We start from the raw sequence: 22,210 nt of genomic DNA, 5'->3' as shown, positions 1-22,210 counted from the left end.
TACCAAAAATCACGTAAATTGATCAACACTAGAGGATGACCTCCAATCTGTAGTAGAATGGGGACATAAATGGATGGTCACATTCAATGCTGCCAAGACTACACTGGTTTCCTTCAATAATTACAAGAAACCTTCTCTGCAACCAATAGCAATGGCCAGTGACTCCCTGTCTGAGAGTACATCTTTCAAACTGCTTGGTCTAACGTTCACAGGAAACATGAGTTGGAACAATTATATTGAAAACATTGCCAGGGCCGCTGCGAAAAAGGTAGGCTCTCTCTACCGTGCTAGAAAACTACTGACATTTGAAAGTATCCTGTACCTCTATAAGGTCACCATATTCGCCCAGGTATGGAGTATTGTTGTCACATTTGGGCTGGTACATCTGCTGCCAGTCTCTCGCTCCTAGACAAGGTTCAAAAGAGAATCGCCAATCTGATAGGCCCTGAACAGGCATCTAAGCTTCAGCCTCTGTCCCATCGACGAAACGTTGCATCCCTCTGCCTGTTCTACAAGTATTTTAATGATGAATGCTCTGACAAACTGCAGGCACTTGTGCCCCCACGACGTAGACACCCTCGACAAACCCGACAGGCAGCTAAATCCCACCCCCACACAGTAGAGATCCCTAGATGTAAAAGATCCTTCTACTCCAGTAGTTTCTTAACCAGAACCGCTAGACTATGGAATTCCATTCCAGGTCCCTACTTCCCTAATTGTACTGACATGCAGAAGTTCAAGTGTAACGTGAACCGACATCTTGCTGCCCAAATCCCAACATAGTGCCCCAGTAGTTGCTGCCCCTGATAGTAACCCCCTACATAAAGTGGCAATGTGCTTTGTTTGGGGTGAAAATAGAAAAGTTATTTTATTTTTTATAAACAAAATCATTTTAAAGCGAAATTGGATTTTTATAATGACCCTCTCTTCACATGTTAAGAATGGTTTTCTAAAATCACGAGGCAGATTTTTTAAATCGCTAGAGTGTTTCTATACGCGATGACCACATTGACACACACGCCGGTTTCCGTTAGATCACCAAAGTTAAACAACGCTGAACCTAATCAGTACTGAAATGAGTGACCGTTTGAAAATTCCAGGTGCTGTATAGTCTTTGACAAGGTTGGAGTTGTGGACTGGTGCATTCATACAAATCTTCCGCATCGACTGAGCTCCAATCTATGGTCCTCCCCTCGCCAAACTTTCACAAGAAAACACTATCAATAATTTCCCCCACTCTTTATCTGTGCCTAAACCTAAACATAGATTCCATGAACAAAGCTTCTTTCTTAGAACTGCACGCCTATGGAATTGTATTCCGTTTTCCTGCTTTCCAGCTGACTACAATATGGTTGTCTTCAAGTCTAACGTAAACAAGTTTTTGATGAGCCGTTCCATACAAGTTAACAAATTTACCGAATTTCCATTACTAACGACTACTATATTGTCCAATTGTCTACTGTACATTCTTTAACCCTTATCTTCGAGTGGCATCTGGGCCTTGATAAGTGGTGATGCCTATGTAAAAAAAAAAATCAACTCTGGTGTTCTAACTTTCTTACTCCTCCCACACCTCTAATCATCTATAACAAACTCCTTGCCTTCCTTAACTTTCTTATGCCACTCAAAAACATGCAAGTCCAAAAGCAGTTTGAAGTATTCCATACGTTTATGTGGCATTCTTTTTTAAGTTTAAAACAGATTTTTATTGTGTATAGTTCTTCTAAAGTGTCTTTACGTCTAGATTGCATTTTTTTTAAATTCACCTGCTGTGGCAATCAGGCTTTAGTAGGATGTGTTCCAATTCCTGCTGTAGTTGTTCATTTGAACCTGAAATCATAAAATTGGTCAGTCATCTCATAAGATATAATAGCAATAACATACTAAATTTTCAAGAGTCTATCATAATTTTATATGCCTGTAGAAAATAAACTTATTGAAGGCATCTAGTATAAGAAAGTTCAAATAACTTAGTTGTTGGAACCTTTAGCTAGAGTGCTTCTCTTTTAGAGGCGCTGGCTTCACTTTTCTCCCGCCTTCTGGCCTTGTACCACATCTTCCTGCGATGGTAAGGAAGTCAATAACTATAATGAAAGTTGTAATGAACTAACCAAAACGCGTATCACTTCCGTTCCAACTGCCGCGCCTTCTAACACAGAAGCCGTGTATTTTTTTCCAAATCTTGGTTTATACTCGTTAGAATGGAGAATGGACAAGCTGACATTAGCAGACGACGAAAAGGAACCCTTTTCTGCTTCGGCGATAATCTGGAAATAGAAAAAAACATTTAGGGAGACTTTCGATCAAAAGGAATAGAATTCAATTACCTTTTTCTAACAATCCCAAACATAGCTGTGTTTATTAAGACATGCTTTGTCTGAAATTATACTATTCATATATCTTATATCGTGAATTGTTGGTGTTGGTAGTGACGAGAGAGGTGCGGTTGGAGATTGTTATTATCATTACAATATAGTACGCTATGAAAATATATATACCAATTAAGCTGCACAGAATTTTCAGCATTTCATCCCCGTAAGGACTCATTAGACTAAAATGTCTTTACAGGGATTAAACATATGGCTTAATTGCTATAACTATACTTTCATAACTTAGCACTTTGCTCAACTGACGTATTGAGCACTGTTGAAATAAATGCTGAAAATCGATACATAAAATGTGATATCTTTTTATAACATTTTATGAGGATACATGAAATCTATATGTTAATATGATAGCGTGTGTGTTATTTTGTGTGTCACACTTACATCTTTTTTCTCCCGAGTGACTGTCATTTAATTGTTATGACCTTCCATTTCTTGTAATAAATAATTTTACAAAGAATTCTTCATAAGCTTTGGTTTCGATTATATTATATTCGATATAAAGAAACTCAAGTTATATATATATATATATATATATATATATATATATATATATATATATATATATATATATATATATATATATATATATATATATATTACAATTAAATTTACCAAAATGATCCAAGATGGTAAAACTAAAGTATATTATAAATATTAAAGAATTAATATTTATAAAGTAATCTCAACCAGATGTAAAAGCTCGATAAAACCAAGTAGGAGATAGAGCTTATGATAAGAGCAAATAGTTTATAGTTTATAAAACATGTTAAAAACTTTGAAAAAGAGTTAAAAAAACATATTTAATCTGAAAAGGAAACACTAGATAAATGGATAGTCCTTAATCCACGGAGTTTCGAATAAATAATTTCTTTCTCATCAGAGGGTAGGAATTAGCAAAATGCGGGATCGGATTTTACATACAAAAGTATTTGATGAAACTGCAAGTAAGTCAAAGATCTTACTTGATAACAAAAAGTGAAGCAGAGGTAATATGGTGAAGAAAAGGGCGATTTCACGTGACTATCCATTCACGTGAAATCACCAATTTAAAAACATTATCTTTTATCTAGCAATTAATAACATAGATATAAAATTTTCAATTATTTTTTTTTAAGTGCAACAGAATGTACATTACATAAAATAAATCCAAGGTAATTTTTGGATTCAATTTAAATTAAATTTTTATACCTTACTTTGTAAAATTTATAAACGTGCACTTTGAAGATAAATAAATTTCAAATTGAATCTTGTACCTTTATTTTCAAAGCCTATAGTAAAAACATTTTGTTTAACAATTTTCATGCCTTGGATGGAATGCTTTTCTAACTTGTATTAAAAATCAGTAACAAAATACAAAGCAGTTTATAATCAAAAAACATTATAAATAACACCGTAAGGCAGGGTAAATACTGTAATTAGGGGCCGTAAAAAACTTCGTATTTCACATCGTAACCAGAAAAAAAAAACGTATCCTAGGGCCACTGAATCCCTGGGTTCTACTGTAATGCAAAATCAATCTATGGTGTGTATCTTACGCGAATCTTTATGGTGTTTTCTCTGAAAGAAAAATATATTAAGCCAAACATTTGATAATTTACCTTAAAATAAAGAGAGTCCGTTTTTTCATAGTCGAGTTGGCTGGGGTCGTTGACCAATAAGCTGACACGTGTAGCAGTGCTGATTTCGTCAAGCGATACTTTTAGAGCCGTGAATGCAGTACCATTCAGATATTTCAGGCTCACTTTGAACTTCCGGTTTTCAATTTGCTAAGAATGATATAAACAAAAAGAAGATTTAATAGTTTTTTAGAATTGAACCTAATTAAAAAAAGGGGGGGGGAACCAATAATACAGAAAAAATTTAAGACGTTACGGAGCAAAAATGTCATATTCCGAAAATCACATAAATTGATCAAGAAGATTTTTATCTATAGAAAATCATTTTTTTTTTAAATTTTTTTAGCGATTTACTATTAATCGTAGCTATTACAAGACTGTTTTTGATTTCTATTTCTAGAGAGGTTGCTAACGGGAGGTAACTAGTAATGAACTTTAAAGATGTCGGATTGTAGCTTACCAATCTTAAATCATATCATAAAATTAAATTTTCCTATTTTCAACAAGTTTACTTGATCAATTTACATGAATGACAATTTCATTCCGTAATGGACACGTACATCATAAAGATGTTTTCTGCATTTTTGATTTTTTAATTAGGTTGAATTTTCGACAACCACCAAAGATTTCCATAAAACTCACACAGACTATAAATCTATAACCCTAGCGTATTGCAAAGTGTTCGTTAGAATATTTTTCATTTTAAAATAAATCACAAAATTGTACAGGGAGAATATAAAAAACGGTTAGTTATTGATTTATACTATAGCGAAACCTGTGGAAATTCCACAGCGGTATCTTTCATACGTAATATATTGCTGATGGGCATTCTGTGGACGTTCAGCGTGAATAAAGAATCCGCGATATTATTGTATTGGTTAATGTAGTGTTAGAATATATCTAGTTATTACGGTTTATCTCCAATATCCTCATAGGAGTCTGTGATATATTTCCATTATATGGACGTCCAGCGCGAATGTAAACCCCACAATATCATTCTATCATATATATATTATTCCTTAATTGGAATTCATTTTTGAGATGAGCATTATATATATCAATTTATTTTTACTTCGGACTATTATTCTCATCTTTATTGGTTGTTGTTTTCCACGACGTTCGGCCAACTATTCCTCTGGTCTTCGTCAGGTGGTAACCGCGACGGATAGGAACTTCGAATCTCCTAACTGCCTTCTCAGCAATCACTGCCATCCGTAGTTGTTGTCGTCTCACCACGTTTTACCCAAAGCGTGCCAGAGGTTTACTTGGCCAAAACGTGGTGAGACGACAACAACTTCGGATGGCAGTGATTGCTGAGAATGCAGTTAGGAGATTCGAAGTTCCTATCCGTCGCGGTTACCACCTGACGAAGGCCAGAGGAATAGTTGGCCGAACTATCGTAAAAGACAACAACCAATAAAGATGAAAACAACAACTAGTAAAGATGAGAATAATAGTCTGAAATAAAAAAATAAATTAATATCATTATATCATCTTTAGACAGAACAGAAACTACCCTTGAATCCGAGCGAGAAGACCAATAAGGTATATTTTAGTTTCACGTACCGTCCAAAACTGATATCCTTTTTAATTTTTTTTTTTCATTGCGTCTTCGGTAATTGGGAGATCGTATTTATTTAAAAAGAGGATAGAAGGTGATAAAAACATTAAATTAGCGTATCTACATACTAATTTAATGTTTGTAGTGTGTTATCGCCTTATATCCTCCTTTTTAATGAATAGGATCCCCCGATCGAATAATTTATCATCTGGAAACCGTGATACACGCACATGCGTTAAAGTTACTACAGTATTGATATATAGATTCTCTGTTTGCTTCCTTTTACTTCAGTGAGTTCTCAGAAATCAAGCGACCCCTCCTGGGCTTAACTCTTAATTTCTACATGAGATACATAGATATTCGAATATTCTATCAAACTCTCCCAAAGAAATCGAATTCCTATATTTCATTGCTAGACTCCCTACGATTTTTTCATTAATTTTAATAAAAGTAGATATACTGGGGAGATAGAGATCCAGTTCCACCTAGGATTTAGCACCCATAAAAAGACGATTAAAGACAATCCGGCTTATTCACTGGTCACACGGCATTGTAGACGATATAAAGAAGAGAATGGCGTTTTTAATTACATACCTGGTCCCTGTCAACTATTTGTATAATTTTGTTCAGCTTAACTGTGTTGTTGATCATCGCTGATTCACTAACAGTGGCATCGTATACATTTTCATTAAACTCTGGTCCGTTGTCGTTGATGTCATCAATAAAGATTGTCACATTTTGCGTCGCAAACGATGAAGGGTCCGGCGCTTCTTTTGCCTGAAAATACAAGGTCATAAGGCCGATGAAAAAGATGCGTGGCACGATGTATACTGAAGAGAGACAGATTAAAAACAAAGAAAAACTATTAACGCACTGTAAAGAAGTGCATTCGAAATAGCAACGGGATGGCAGCAGGAAATGAAAAGGGCAAGAGAGATGCTTAGAAATGCTATTATGAGTGACTAGCATTCAACTTTGATCTTTTGGCAGCCAAATTTGCGCCTAGAAACTGATTTAAAATCTTGCTGCATATCTGAACCCCCTTTATATGCAATTTCAAATATTTAGACCCAAAATTGGCTGAATAGTTTACTAGAGACCGCAATAGTAAAATCTTTGGAACTTTGACCTCTTGGCAGCCAAATTTTCGGCCAAAAACCCGATTAAAAATCTTGCCTTTGTCTGAATACACTTTATGTAAAGTATCAAATGTTTAGACCAAAAATTGGCTAAGTAATTTGGTAGAGACCGCAGAGGTCAATTTCTTTTAAATTTGACCCCAATTTTAACCCTTTTACATTTATCGTTTTGGGCTCAAATCCAATTAAAAAGTTTGATCCATGTCCAAGTAACCTACATCTAAAATTTCAAGTGTTTAGACCCAAAATTGGCGAAGGAGTTTGGTAGGATTTTCAAAGGTCAAATCGTTGCACTTTGACCCCTTGAAGGTCAAATTTCTGGTCAAAAACCGATTAAAAAGATTTCCCCGAATCTCAGTACTCCTTATGTCAGATCTCGAGTCTCTAGACCGAAAATTTGACAGTTGTTTGGTAGGGAAATGTACACATACACACGCACACAGGCATTTTCACTTTTATAGATATATAGATTGTTGAATACTGAGTTTCCATGTTAATGAGTAAGTCTAGAAGTTGCAGAAGCAGTTTCCGGTCCAACTACAAGAATTAAGAAAGAAATATTATGCTGTTAGATGAGCTGTAGGATCCTCGGGCGTTATTGCAGAAACGTTGACGTCTTTAATCACAAACTTAACAAATTAGATTCTAAAATATCCAGTCCGTATTGGGTCCTAAATGGACGATAACATTTAATCCTACTAAAGCTAAGCTTCTTCCCTTTAACAATTAAAAGAAGCCTTTTCAACCATCGATAGCCATTACTAATAACACCCTACTTTAGAGCTCATCCTCCAAGCTCCCCAGCTTAACACACAAATTGTCCTCCAAAATTAAAACAAACTAACACGAACACAGTTATACAAATAACAAAAAATACATTAGCAAAGTATATTCAAGAAAAGTGCACGTTATGATTCTAGCGACCATAACTTCCATGAATCGCTGTTATTTTTAATTCCTTCACACAGCAGAAAGATGTGACACAATATCGGAAGGTAGGGAGAGTCAACCCAGCACCCCTAAAATAGAAGCACCCCTGGCCTATTAAAAAAATTAAATTCTTTGGTCAGGACGCCTGAGGCAGCAAACAAACTTACTCCATCCGAAAGAACGGTTACAAAGCTTGGGAGGGTAGATCTCCTATAACTACCCAGAACGAATGCCCGCTAGATAAACCGGCACTAAAATGCCCCAGTTCCTGCCACACCGATTTTCGAGATAGGAATTTCGACCGGTCTGTATCAATAATTATCAAATGAATATCGTGACACACGTTAATAACGTGTTAGGTGTAACTATATTCATAGTCTCTAGGTAAGTCCATTATTCCTGAAATTGGTATATCAGCTTAATCCATACCATAAACGTGAAAAATTTGCATGTTATGTAGAGAATTTATATAAATTATGTGCTGTGTTTTTTTTTATTACTTGTTAATTCTTCTGAACTTTTATTCTGCAATATATTCCATTCCAGTGTATTAAAAAATACTATAAAAAAATGGTATTTGTATAAATTCTTCTCTAAAATACTTTAATATGGTCAAACTTTAACCCCAGAGAAAAGAACAACTGATTTTTGTTTCAAAATTTTTCTTTTAGAAAGAATTGATGATTTGGATTATTAGTCATATCTTGGATATTATTCGCACAACGTTTCGGCTGATGTAACCGCCTACATACTTCAGCTGAACTCGAAAATCATTATGCTGAATTCGAGTATCTATACGGAATTTCGAACTGGACCTTTTATTTAATGGAGATTGGTTGTTCTCGCTCTGTAAGCCATACTCCTCAGTCTTAAGAATTTTTTTTTATTCCATTCTTAATCTCGTTTGTATCTGAATGATAGAAAAATAAAAATTCGCTCGTTTGTTTCGTTCTTATATTACTTAATATAAAATTAATGAATAAAAATATGCCTTGAAAATGTATAATAGTATTGTAAATAATTGGCAATCAACAAGACTCCCACTATCCAACAACCTTGATGCGGTTTGCACAGCAACCAAAAAGACTAACGTGCTTGCCTGTCAGATTGCCTCCAACTCTACTTTGAACCCAGCAAATAACTCCCTCCCAGATTTTCCTTTGCGGACAGAAACCACACTCGATGATCTGAAAATCCCACCACAATTTCATGTTATTTGATTTTGCTTTTGCGCTACTTTTTTTTTTATACGAAAGTGCATTTTTATCTAACTGTGAGTTGGGAATAATTTTCCCTTTGACCAATTTGGTACCCCCAAATGGAGAGCGGCATATTTTAAAAATACCACAAGTTCGTGATATTATAAAAACACCTAGACACCTCAAAGGCATATGGACCTGATCTCATCTCGGCTATACTATTAAAACATGCTCCGCTGAGGTTGCTCCAGTTCTCTCCAAACTCTTCAACAAAGGCCTTACCTAAATTTTGCTTTCCTGACTGCTGGAAAACTGTTTCTGTGGTACCAGTTTACAAGAATTCTGGCGAAAGAACTGACCCATTAAATTATTGTCCCATTAGCCTTCTCCCTCTTTTCATCAAAATATTTGAGTCCTTAATTAATCAACCACTAGTTCCCCACTTTAGAGATACTAAACTTCTTTCTGACCAACAGTAGGGGTTTAGGAAAGCCCATTCTACTGCAGTCTTAACCGTAATGTCTGAACGTATCTACCCTTCAGTGGATAAGTCAGAGGAGGCTAGGACAGTAGCCCTAGATATATCTTTGACAGGGTATGGTGCAATGGTATTACTGGACGGATACTTAACATAATTAAATCCTTCTTAAATAAAAGAAAAGGCCAGGTTATGCTTGATGGTCGTACATCAAAACAACATGATATATATGCAGATCTGCGTCAGGGGCCAATGCTTCGACCTTTATTATTCCTCTTATACATAAATGACCATCCTGATAAATTGCCTCTGAGATTAGTATATTTGCTGATGACACCATGCTTTATAATAGATACGAGGGGGGAACAATTATCTAAGGCAATGGCTGAAACCTTAGAGGAAGACTTCCAGTCTGTAGTGGAATGCGGACATACACGAACGGTAGGGAGCATTCAATACTGCCAAGACTAAACTTTTTTCTTTTAATAATTACAAGAAACCTTCTACACCATAGCTAATGATACACTACTTGAAAGTACTTTGTACAAACTCATCGGCTTAACGTTCATAGGGAACATGAATTGAAACAAATACATTGAGAGCATTGCCAAGGCTGATGTGAAGAAGGTAGACTCTCTCTACTGTGCTAAAAAGCTACTTATGCACAAGAGTATCGTGTACCTCTACAAGACCACTATTCGTCCATGTATGGAGTATTGTTGTCACGCTTGGCCTGGTTCATCTGCCACTAGTCTTTCACTCTTACACAGGGTTCAAAAAAAGAGTCACCAACCTAATAGGTCCCGCTCTGTTAAACAGACTCTAACCCCTGTCCCACCGACGTAATGTTGCATCCCTTTGTCTGTTTTACAACTATTTTAATGGTGGATGCTCTGACGAACTACAAGCCCTTGTACTCCCTCGACATAAACACCCCCAACAAACCCAACAAGCAGCAAAATCCCACCCCTACACAGTAGAAATCCCTAGATGTAAGAAAGTCTTCTACTCTAACAGTTTCTTCCCCAGAACTGCTAGACTCTGGAACTCCCTTCCTTGTTCCTGCTTTCTCAACTGTACTGGCATGCAGAAGTTCAAGTGTAATATAAACAGACATCTTGCTGCACGGCTCACTACATAGTAATATCTGTAAATTATGTCTCAAATAGTAGATCCTTACATCAAAGTAGCACTGTGCCTTGTTTGTGGTGAAAAAGCAAAACAAAAAAGTCAAACAAAAAAAAAAGCAAAAAAACAATTATATGTTGAGTATCAAAAAGATTTCATAGAAAAAAACGTGTGAAATAAAAAAAAAATATCGTTTTTATTATTTAGATTCTTTGAACTACTGTTTTCATCTTGAGTGTCATTTTCACAACATTTTCGTCAATGTAACCTCCGACCTTCTTCAGGTACATTTTGTTGAACTTGGGAATCTTTCTGTCGAACTTGGTAATCTGGGTGGAATTTCGAACAGAAACCTTTATTTAATCCACAGGGGTAGTGGATAAAATATTTGATAAAATTTAGGTGTAAAGTTACACTCTTCTTGAGGTTCAAGGTTCAATCCTCTGTGTAGGCGACACTCAAAATGTAATCAAAAATTGCTTAGAATTTCAACGCAGTCATGGCTTATGGCACAAAAGCATGCTACAACCAAGAATTAAATAACGGGTTCCGTTTGAAATTCATTACAGATTCCCAAGTTTGACAGAAAGATCCACGAGTTCGACAAGATACACTTAAATAAAATAATACTGAAAATGAGAACAGTAGTCCAAAGAATCCAAATGTTACAAATAACCAACCCTCATCTAAAAAATTCAGAAACGTAAAAGTGTTGTTTTAAGTAAAGAATTTTATTCTAATGCGTTTGATATAAATTTTCTTTTGATATTTTTGTTGTTTGTTTTTACAAGTTATCAAGTGTTAATTATTCTGTTCTTTTAAAGATATTGTGAAATAATAAAAACGAAATGACTTACTATCACTGTGATCAGACAATTACCCTTGGTTTTTGATAACGTCAGTAGCGTTAGTGATTGGTTCACTGAGATGACACCACTGTCCGGGTCAATCCTGAATCGCTTACAAACGTCATCTAAAATAGACAGAAGAAGATAAAAGTTTGCAAGACAGAATGTTGGAATATTTAAGGACATAGTAATTACACCTGCGTTTATAATGGATTATAAAAAAATTGTATCCATATATATATATATATATATATATATATATATATATATTCATTTTTGTAAACAACCGGAACAGTAACAGAAACTCGCAATGAAGTGAGCGATTAACAGAAAATATTGCTGTTTATAAGAAACAGTTTACCTTGCAGACATGTATATAATCAAGTGTATCGGATGTTTTAACTTTTAGGGTATTTGATTCTGGTCTCCAGATAATGTCGGGTAATCAGAAGAGAATATGCACCGTTTTGGAGCCCATCTCTCCTTGTAAATTTGTATATAATAAAGTTCATCGCTTTTTTTTATTATTTGTAGGGTAATCCATTCCGGTATACAGATAATGCCGGGTCGTCAGGAGAGAATGTGCACCATTTCAGGACCTAAAGACAGTTAATGTAAGTATTGTCCATGATTTAAAAAAAAAACGAATAAAACAACAAAGAAAAAGCGCAGTACTGCACGAGTCTGATCGCATAATTGTCATGTTTAAAATAGTGGAGTTCTATTAATGTTTACACATGTGCGCATGATCGAGTGCAAACAATATGATATGCAAGATGATACGATATCTGTCTTCTGCCAAAACACCATCGTGGCTAGTAAGAAAAAAAAAGTATTGTCTAAACTATCCTGATGGAGGCTTTGGTATAAGTTGAAAATTAGAATTTTTAAACAATTAAATATTTACATTGTTTAGATTAATCGGACAATTGTTCTCATTGATCTAACCTTCGACCTTCGTCAGGTGTAAAAGTCGCCATGTTTTGCTAACACTCAAGATTAGAATAATTTGTCCGATTAATCCAAACAATACAAACATTCATGCCTCATCTAAAAAATTTAGAACTAAAATAAATATTTATTCAAAAAAGAAAAATACTGTAGGAGTCTGATCTTCTAACCGTCATGATTTTGATATATATATATATATATATATATATATATATATATATATATATATATATATATATATAGATAGATAGATAGATAGATAGATAGATAGATAGAGAGAGAGAAATAAAAATTACAATAAGTTTACCAACGTAAACGTAAAATATATTATAAATATTGAAGAGTTAATATTTACAAGTAAAATAATCTCAACCAGATGTAAAAGCTCAATAAAACCGAAAAGGAAATAAAATTAAATATTCTCTTCAGTGCTTTTTCTGTGCACATTTGAACTTTTCTTTTAATGATTTTGAACTCATTCCATTTGTGATTTTTTCCAAGGAATTCTGCTTTTTGGATCATTTTGGACCATCTTCAAGTTATGCGATTCCTTTAGAACTTACCTGTTGGATTGGAAGTTTTTAATTCGACCGTGTTTGGATTTTACCATTCTTGGATTTTTTACCCTTCACCGGACTATCCATTCATGTGAAATCTTTTTATCATTTTTTCTTTTACTTCCTATTCGCCTTACCTCACCCTTTTTTTAACCAAGTAAGATCTGTGGCTTACTTGTGGTTTCATTAAATACTTTTACATGCAAAATCCGATCCCGCATTTTGCTAATTCCTGCCCTCTGATGAGAAAGAGAGTATTTCTTCGAAACTCTGCAGATTAAGGACTATCCACTTATCTTGTGCTTCCTTTTTAAAATTAAATATATTTTTAACTCTTTTTCAAGATGTTTTTTAACATGTTTTATTAATCATTTGTTCATATATATATATATATATATATATATATATATATATATATATATATATATATATAGCCTCTCTCTCGTTATCTCTACATTCCCTCTTTATCTATCTATTTATATATCTATCTAATAATCGAATTTAATAAAAAGGAAAAGAATAAAGAAAAGGTTATGATCGCCTATAGTCGCGGGCGACACGAAGTTTCCCTTTTGATTAGCTACTACACTATATATTAACGTTGGGATGATTAATCAGAATCAGAATCAACAATTAGAAAAACCAGAACTTTTTAATGCATCCAAATCAATATCAGAATCAGAAAATATTCCAACGCCAAAACCAATTCTTTTAATTGTTTCATTTTTGTCTTTCTTTAAAAATTAATTACCATTGCTGGTCAATCTCAATAGCAATGGACTTTAGCCATCTATCTCTGTCCCAAGCTATCCGCTGCCATGTGGGACCCATGTGTTACATCAGGTCATCCCTCCATTTCATTCTTGGGCTTCTCTTTGCCCTCTTATGCTCATGAGATGTCCATTCCGTTGTCCTGATGGACCATCTGTTGTCATGTTGTCTGGCTACGTGCCCTGCCCATCTGTATCTGGATGTTTGGATGGCAGTATTGCTGACAGTAATGATAAAAGGCTAAATAATTATTGATCTTAAAGTACCTGTAAAACTAAAATCAATAGATCATCTCTCCACAAGTAAATTTGACGTTTCTGAAAACACATGCACATTTTTTTTTACATAGGCATCACCAATTATCAAGGCCAAGAGGCCACTCGAGGATCAGGGTTAAAGAGTGTAAAGTAGAAATTGCACAATATAATAATCGTTAGTAATGGAAATTCGGTAAATTTGTTAACAAGTGGAACGGCTCATCAAGAACTTGTTTACGTTAAACTTGAAGACAACCATATTGTAGTCAGCTGGAAAGCAGGAAAACGGAAGACAATTCCACAGGCGTGCAGTTCTAAGAAAGAAGCTTTGTTCATGGAATCTACGTTTAGGTTTAGGCACAGATAACGAGTGGGGGGGGGGAATTATTGATAGTGTTACATATGCATTTATTAAAATCCGACCCTCCTTCCCCTACCAAAAAAACATGTGGCAAAATATTTAAAAATTTAAACAGAATCATAATCGTGATCAGTAATTTTATTGAAATCGGAAATTTGAAACAGAATCAATAATTGTATTGGAGTCAAGATAAATATTTGAATCGCCCCATCACTAATTGTATATGTTTCAATAGTGACCGCCAATCGATGGAAAACTGATTTTTCTAAAGCTTATTAAAATCTATTAAAATCTGTTATTTCTTAACAACTTTTGGTTTTACCAGAAAGATAAAACCCTGAAGTTTATTATGTTAAAAGCATATTAATATAATACTTCTCTATAATTTTTAATAGAATTTTAAGTTTTAAATTTTTCAAAAAAAAAAAAGCATTTGACCCAGTTTTTGCCGAATGTCAACAAAACATAAAGTTTTTTTATGGTTTTCGAATCAATTAAACTAACATTTTTAAGGTCTAAATAAAATTTATGCAAAAATATTAGAATATAATTAGCTTATATTTAAATAAATTTCTATGCATATGGTGTATATATAGTTGTTGCATCTGAAAATACCTTTTATATTTCTATGCATATATACATCTATATGCATATATCTTTTATAGCATGTATACATGTATATGCATATATTTATATATACATGTGTATGCATATACTTATCTATCTATCTATCTATCTATCTCTCTCTCTCTCTCTCTCTCTCTCTCTCTCTATATATATATATATATATATATATATATATATATATATATATATATATATATATATATATGAAGGGCGAAATATGTGTGTGTGTGTGTGTGTGTGTGTGTGTACGTTTGTATGTCTGCCAAAAACTTTTGACACATGCGACAATCCTTACGAGAACGGCATTGTTTTGAAACTCGACTTCTTGGACAATATTGAAAAATTGGCTAAAAACATTAATTCCTTCACCCTTAACTTGCCAGTTTTCTGCAAGGAGGGGTCGGTTTTTCCGCCAACATTTTTGCAAGTTATTGTCTCCTTTCGATTGACTAGCTTTAATTTCAATATTCGCGACTTTTGCCATTTGCAAAGACGTCACGTTTTTTTTTCACCTCCTTCGCATTATGGGTTCGAGCCTGCCTGCCTACTACCACTTTTATTTAACACCTCTCTCCACCCAAACTGCCTACTGTTGTTTTGAGTCTACTACTTTCTTTTTTCGGGCTTCCTTACTCGACACACCAGTGCAATGTCGGATACTCTGCTAGTCTATAATATAAAAGCAAAAATGTGTGTTAGTGTGTGTGCTTTTTTTGTATGTCCGACAAAGGCTTTTTTCGGGGGTGGTGGGTATCATTTCTTAGCACTTTTTATATACTCCCTAGATAATAATATCTACGATTTGCGAACGGACGTCGCGTCTATCTTTTATTTGAGCGACTTTTATTTTATAAATTTACTGCTATTCTGTCTTCTCACGTGTTTGTTCTCAGCCTTTTGTGCCGGGACGTCAAGAAAGCAATGAGCTTTGATCAATGTGGGGAAAATCCGTCATATCAGAAAATTGCTATTCATTTGGACACTCTCCTTTATATGGGGATCTGGTTTTCCCGAATGTCTTGGGGAATAAGCTTAATTGGCTTGCAGCCAAAGTTAAATGCGTTATGTTTGACATCCTATGTGAACTCATTCACTTAACTTTTTGATCATTTAATTTAAACCATTCTCATTTCCTCTGCCCTTTTAGCATCGCGGTAAGATATCACGTTTTCTTTCACTTTCTTTTCCACCTTCGCCTCAAGGCTTCCGGTTCAAGCCTACCTGCCTACTAGCACTGTTTATTTCACGTTCTTTTCCTTCTTCACTTTTTTTTTCCTACACATGCACCTACAAACACCCGGAAAATGCCGGGCATCCGTGCTAGGCTATTATATAAAAGACAAAAAGTATGTGTGTGTGTGTGTGTGTGTGTGTATGTGTGTGTTTGTATGTCTGCCAAAAACTTTCTACAGACGCATCGGACTTTGAAAAAATTGGTATCATTTCAAAGTTCGATGTCTCGGATAACAAATATCGAAAAATTGGCCAAAAAACATTAATTCTTTCACTGTCAACTGGGCCGTTTTTTACAAAGAGGGGTCACTTTTTCATCGACATTTTTGCAAGTCATTCAAACCTCGCGTCAATGACGTCGCATAAAACGCATTATTTCGACCGCCCATGACATCACAATCACGATGGGCACATCGATAAGACTGTTTGCTTTTTTTCACCTCCTTTTCCTCCTGCATGCTACAGGTTTGAGCCTGCCTACTGCTAATTTTATTTTTTTTTTTTTTTTTTGCGCTCGCAGTTTTGCTTTTTTTGGTGGGGTTCAACCAACACACTTACACACACCTCCACATGCCCGGGCAACGCCGAGAACCCAGGCGAGTCTTTTATATTTCTATGCGTATATACATGTATATGCATATATCTTCTATACAAATATACAGTTGAGTTTTTGTCACACTGATAAAATTATTAAAACGAACTTCTTAATATACTCAGACACAAATATGCGAGCAACTTCATAAAGGTTAAATAATTTAGATATTCCTTAAAAAATGATTTTTCATTAATTAATTATTCATTTTTTTATAGTTTCTTATTAAATCATTTCTCTCTGATAGGTTCATAAGAGTAGTGGTTGATGGGCAGAAATCAGAAGCTCTCAGTATTAATGCTGGAGTCCCTCAGGGATCCATCCTGGGCCCAGCTCTCTTCCTGATTTACATTAATGATCTTCCAAATCACATCCTTACATCATACGTAGATATTTACTCTGAAGACATTGCAATCTATGGTAGCACATCAAAAACCGTAAACGACCAATTCTCTCTGATTCTCTCTCCTCTGATCTTGAGCATGTAGTACAATGGGGAAAGAGATGGCTGGTTACTTTTAATGCATCTAAAACCAAGCTTCTATCTCTACATCATCTATGCTCTGATGCCAATCTAGCATCAATAAATGACTCTCGTCTTGGGGAGGCTTCATGTTTTGACAAGCTTCTGGGCTTGACCTTTACTCCTGACCTGAAATGGAACATGTATATCAAATCCATTGTCCAGATCGCTGGACGTTCCTATTTTGAAAATAAATAAATAATTGTTATAATTCTTTTTCTATACTTTGCAAATGATTCAAATTTTAGTATGTTATTATGGATGATAACGACTACCAGTTGTCAAAATTACAGCTTTTCACAGTTGTTATTTCTAACAAATATTAGGTTTTAAAATTTTTCCCTTAGTTTTGGACGCCACTGTATATTAAGTTGGTGCAAAAAATAATGTCACTTTTTGACATTCAACTTTATCAAGATCATAACTCCTTTCATAATAAACTTCATGAATCGAAATAAGAACTGTAGAATCGACACATTTTTTGCCAAACGAGAAACAAGTTTATTCATCCCATTAGTATAGAGATCTGGAGTTGTGAAAGCGATGAAGTCATCGAAGGCCGATTTGGCATCATTTCGGCTTTTGAAGCATTTTTCACGCAGGAAGTTGTCGAGATGCTTGAAAAAGTGATAATCGGTGGGCGAGAGGTCCGGTGAATACGATGAATGAGGCAGAGTCTCGTAGTCCAATTCGTTCAGCTTCTGTAGGATCAGTTGAATAACATGTGGATGAGCGTTGTCATGGAGGAGAATTGGTCTCTTCATATTGACCAATCTCGTACACATACTTTGGAGCTTCTGCTGCATTTCGTCAATTAGTAAGCAGTACTTTTTTGCTGTAATTGTTTCGCCCAGATTCAAGAAGCTGTGATGGATGAGACTGGCCGCAGACCACCAAACAGCTACCATAACTTTTTTTTTTTTTTTTTGGTGCAATTTTGGCTTCAGGAAGTGTTGTACAGCTTCTCTGGCATCCAACCACAGTGCCGAACATCGTGATAGAGAATCCACTTCTCATCACACATAACAATCTGCTCGAGAAATAGGTTGTTTTTGTTGCACTGAAGGAGCATAGAAGACACCTCAAAATGACAATATTTTTTGTTATCGTTCAAATCATGCGGCACCCATTTATCCAACTGTTTTTTACTTTCTTTTAAATGGCGAACGACTGTTGAGTGGTCGACGTCAAATTTAGAATTGATTACATAATGTTAAACTGAATTAAAAAAAAATTTAATGCTGCAATATTTTAAGTCATAAATTTATTTTTTTTTTTTACTAGAATATCTTGTCCTTTTCTTTTTCAGTTTTAACAACTAGTCCTTTTACTTTTCCATGTTTAATCTTAGCCATATTACTTTTCATGCTCGCATTTTTCTATTGTAATCCATGATTTTTCCAAGCTTCCAATAAATTCACTTGTTCTTTGTTTAATTTCAGTCTTATTTTTTTGCCTCCATAAACACATATGTAATAACAATATACGGCACTGCTTTCAATAAAAACACCCAATTATCTCCCTTTCATACTTTCATTCTCTCTGTTAAACTTGTTACTTCTCTTTCCGCGATAGCAGTGAATTAGTAGCAACAGCAGTCGCTGAGCGACGTGATTGCTATGAAAATCAGTCATAAAAAGCGTTGCACACCTCCTTACATATTTTTATGATTTTGAACACCAGAAAATTCATCATAACTTTTGTTTTATTGAACGAAAATAGAAAAAAAAAATTCACAGTATAGCTGAGAAGGTGATCTATAAACTGTAATAATTGTTTGAAATTTGGTTGAAAAATGAGTGAGCGGTGAAGCTTTAAAGCAGTTCTAAACAACTAAAACTGCCACTTAACCATTTATTCAAACACAGTAGTGTTTGAATGATATATAATATTTTCAGAATGTGAGAGATTATATGTAATTATTTCCACAGCCAAACTACTGGGCAGGTACTTCGCATGTAGCTTAGATCAAATGGCTTATATCTTTTCTCTTAAAGTGCCCATCTAAAAAGGGGCAATGCACATTTATCTACTACATTAATAACATGAAATTGATTTTTCCCCTGCATCTATAGTTTCAACCAATGGCACAAGGAAAATCAACAAATATAGAAGCAAAGCTGTGGAAAGAAAAAAAAAATTCTTACCTTTAATTTCATATACAATCTTATTTGGAATTCCTAGGTCACCGTCTCGAGCTGACACAGTAATTACAGAGTGACCCTGTAAAAAAAAAAGTAAATATTCAGATAACTATTAGCATTGTATATTGATTGGGTATGTCAGACAATGAAGGCATTGCCAAGGCTGCTGCAAAGAAGGTGGGTTCTTTCTACCATGCTAGAAAAATGCTTACACTTGACAGCGTCCTATATCTCAACAAAGCCTCCATATTGTTGCTACATCTCGGCTGGTACATCTCCCATTAGTCTCTCCCTTTCAGACAGGATCCAATGTAACAAGTTTCACACTATCAACCAAGCTCCAACCTCTGCCCCATCGTTGTAATGTTGCATCTCTGTGCCTGGTTTACAAGTATTTTCATAGATTGTGCTATGAATTAGTCATAGCACTTGTTCCCCTCGAGGTAAATACCCACTGACTAACCCAACAAGCAACAATCTATCCTCGGACTGCTGGACGTTAAAATTCTCTCCTGATTTCCTGCTTCTCTGATGGTACTGACGTTTAAATGTAATGTGAACAATCATTTCGTTGCCCAACTCCCTAGATATTGTCCCTTTATATATGATCCCAAATAGTAGCCCCTTATGTCCAAATGGCATTGTGGCCCTGGATATGACCTTAAACTATATCCAGTGGTGAGGCCCCAGGGGAGTGTGGAGCCACCCTTTAATTGCCATTGCTCCCAGGTCCACTCTGACCCGGACTGGTAGTACCTGTTAGGGTCCCAACTATGGGTTAAATAGAAACCAACGTGAAAACAACAAATATAGTGTATTAAAAAAATTTTCTTCAAAATCTTTGGATTCAGCATTAAATAACCTGGAAAGGGTTGATATGCCGTAAAACAAAAACAACCAACCAAACAACCAACCAAATGGCATTGTACATTGCTTGGGGCGAATAATTTTTTTTTTTTTTAGATTAGAGATTATCGCTATTTATTTGCTTTCCTACAAGAGCAAAATGCGACACAAGGTCGTTTTTAATGGGGGGGGGAACCAGTTCCCCAAATATAGGCACTCTTGAAGTAGGTAAAAATAAAAATTTCCTTGGTATAGAAGGATTCCCCTACATTGACTAAGAACAAATTAACTTAAGTGTAGCATCAGAACAGATACTACACTTTGATGGAGAATTTATCAAGATTTATTGATCGTCATGAAAATTCATTCCGACTGATTTGATGATGCTTTGAAGAACGTTTTCAGGATCTTCGTCTTTCTTTCTCTTCGCCACCACACGGGCAACAAGGATTATTAACAAGGTTTTATCCGGTAAAGTAAAAAAAGAACAAATGGGGATAAACAACAGCGAAATTTCCCAACAACCTTCGGAAGTTTCTAAAAAAAAAAACAGGTTTTATTCGCTCGAGAAAAAAATCTGTAAGTTATATTTTATTTTTCTTGCTTCCCTTTTGCCTAGAATTCCCTTTCTTTTAAAGAAAAAAAATCAATGATTTCAACTGTTGGGACAATTAACTGGAATCGGGGATCGGAACTTTTGGGAGTATTGGAATCGGTATTGGAATCAGAAAAATTTGTGCATATTTTCCGATGCCCAAAACGATTTTTTAATTGTCTGACCAATCAGATGGAGCCACGTTCTGCTAGCAACCAATCGGAAACCAGAATCACTCCATAAGCTTATTGAGTCTTTTAGCATTCTGACACAATTTTTTCATATCAGTACGATAAAGATCTTTTGCTCTTTGTCTGCAAAATTTTAAAGACCGAGACTTATACAGAACAGCTACCCACTGAAAACTCCTCATCTCTAGGAAACTCTTCTGAAATTAAACATGGCTTTCAATTCATTATCCACAATCTAGCAATGTCATTATGAAATGCTTAAACATCGAAATACCAATTTTGAGAACCAGGTATGTCTTTGGATTAATGGATGAACTGTATTATGCATGTATAATGAGACCCAAAGAATCCCCTAATCTTCTTGATTATCTACCAATTTTATTTATTTATTTATTCATTTTTTTTTTTTTTTTTTTTGCATTTTAAAATAACTTTAATTTGATGCTTCCCTGTTTGTAATGTTTTTATTTTCTGCTCACTTTTGCAGAAAAATGAAATGGAGGGATGGAGAATGATGCTGTCTGCTCTCAACATGTAGGACAATCGAATACACATATATTCAAAGAAATGGCTGAATCCTTAGAAAATGATTCCCAGTCTGTAGTGAAATGGGGCAATGAATGGATGGCTAATATTCAATGCTACTAAGACAAAACTCCTTTCCTTCAACAATTATGAGAAACCATTACGACCCATCGATTATCATACTGAGAACATCCTTCTTGAGAGTCCAGCATTCAAACACCTCGGCCTAACATTCACAGGTTGCATGAATTAAAATAAACAGAAGATACTGCCAAGTCTGTTGCAAAGAAGGTAGGCTCTATCTAGCAAGTAAGAAAACTTCTCACACGTGCCAGTACTCTATATTTCTACGATGAAACCATTCTACCATGCATCGATTATTGTTGTATAATCTGGGTTAGCACACCAACCACTAGTCTCTCTCTCCCTCTCAATCAGAATCCAAAAAAGAGTCTTTAATATCATAGGTCCCACACTGTCTACCAAGCAGCAGCCTCTGTCCCATCACTGCTGTGTTGCATCCTTGTGCTTATTATGTAAGTACTTCAATGGAATGTGTTTCGACGGGCTTGATGCACTTGTACTCTCTTAACGTAAATTCCCCTCTGACCAATCTGAGAAGGAAGCAAAATCTTCCGTGTTTCACTGTAATAGTTCTTAATATAGCGGAAGTTTTCTTTCCTTGAACCGCTTGCCTTTGGAATTTCCTCCCTACTCCCTATTTCCCCGACTATACCAACATGTAGAAATT

General features: G+C 35.1%; 1 protein-coding gene across 1 annotated transcript in view; it reads right to left on the bottom strand.

The window, feature by feature from the left end:
* LOC145248098 (cadherin-23-like) overlaps positions 1-22,210 on the bottom strand; it is a 166,900-nt gene that overhangs the window by 134,694 nt on the left and 9,996 nt on the right. The window contains exons 3-7 of the mRNA XM_080109887.1: positions 19,306-19,381; positions 11,296-11,411; positions 6,159-6,341; positions 3,986-4,153; positions 2,112-2,267 (exon numbers count right to left, since the gene is read on the bottom strand). Of these exons, the coding sequence (XP_079966013.1) occupies positions 2,112-2,267; positions 3,986-4,153; positions 6,159-6,341; positions 11,296-11,411; positions 19,306-19,381 (699 nt within the window). The remainder of the gene's footprint in view (positions 1-2,111; positions 2,268-3,985; positions 4,154-6,158; positions 6,342-11,295; positions 11,412-19,305; positions 19,382-22,210) is intronic.

The sequence above is a fragment of the Euprymna scolopes genome, chromosome 26 (assembly GCF_053919585.1).
Source record: "Euprymna scolopes isolate OS-2025 chromosome 26, ASM5391958v1, whole genome shotgun sequence".
NCBI lineage: Eukaryota > Metazoa > Mollusca > Cephalopoda > Sepiida > Sepiolidae > Euprymna > Euprymna scolopes.
The sequence above is the reverse complement of the archived record's forward strand: the minus strand, read 5'-3'. Positions and strand labels throughout refer to the sequence as shown.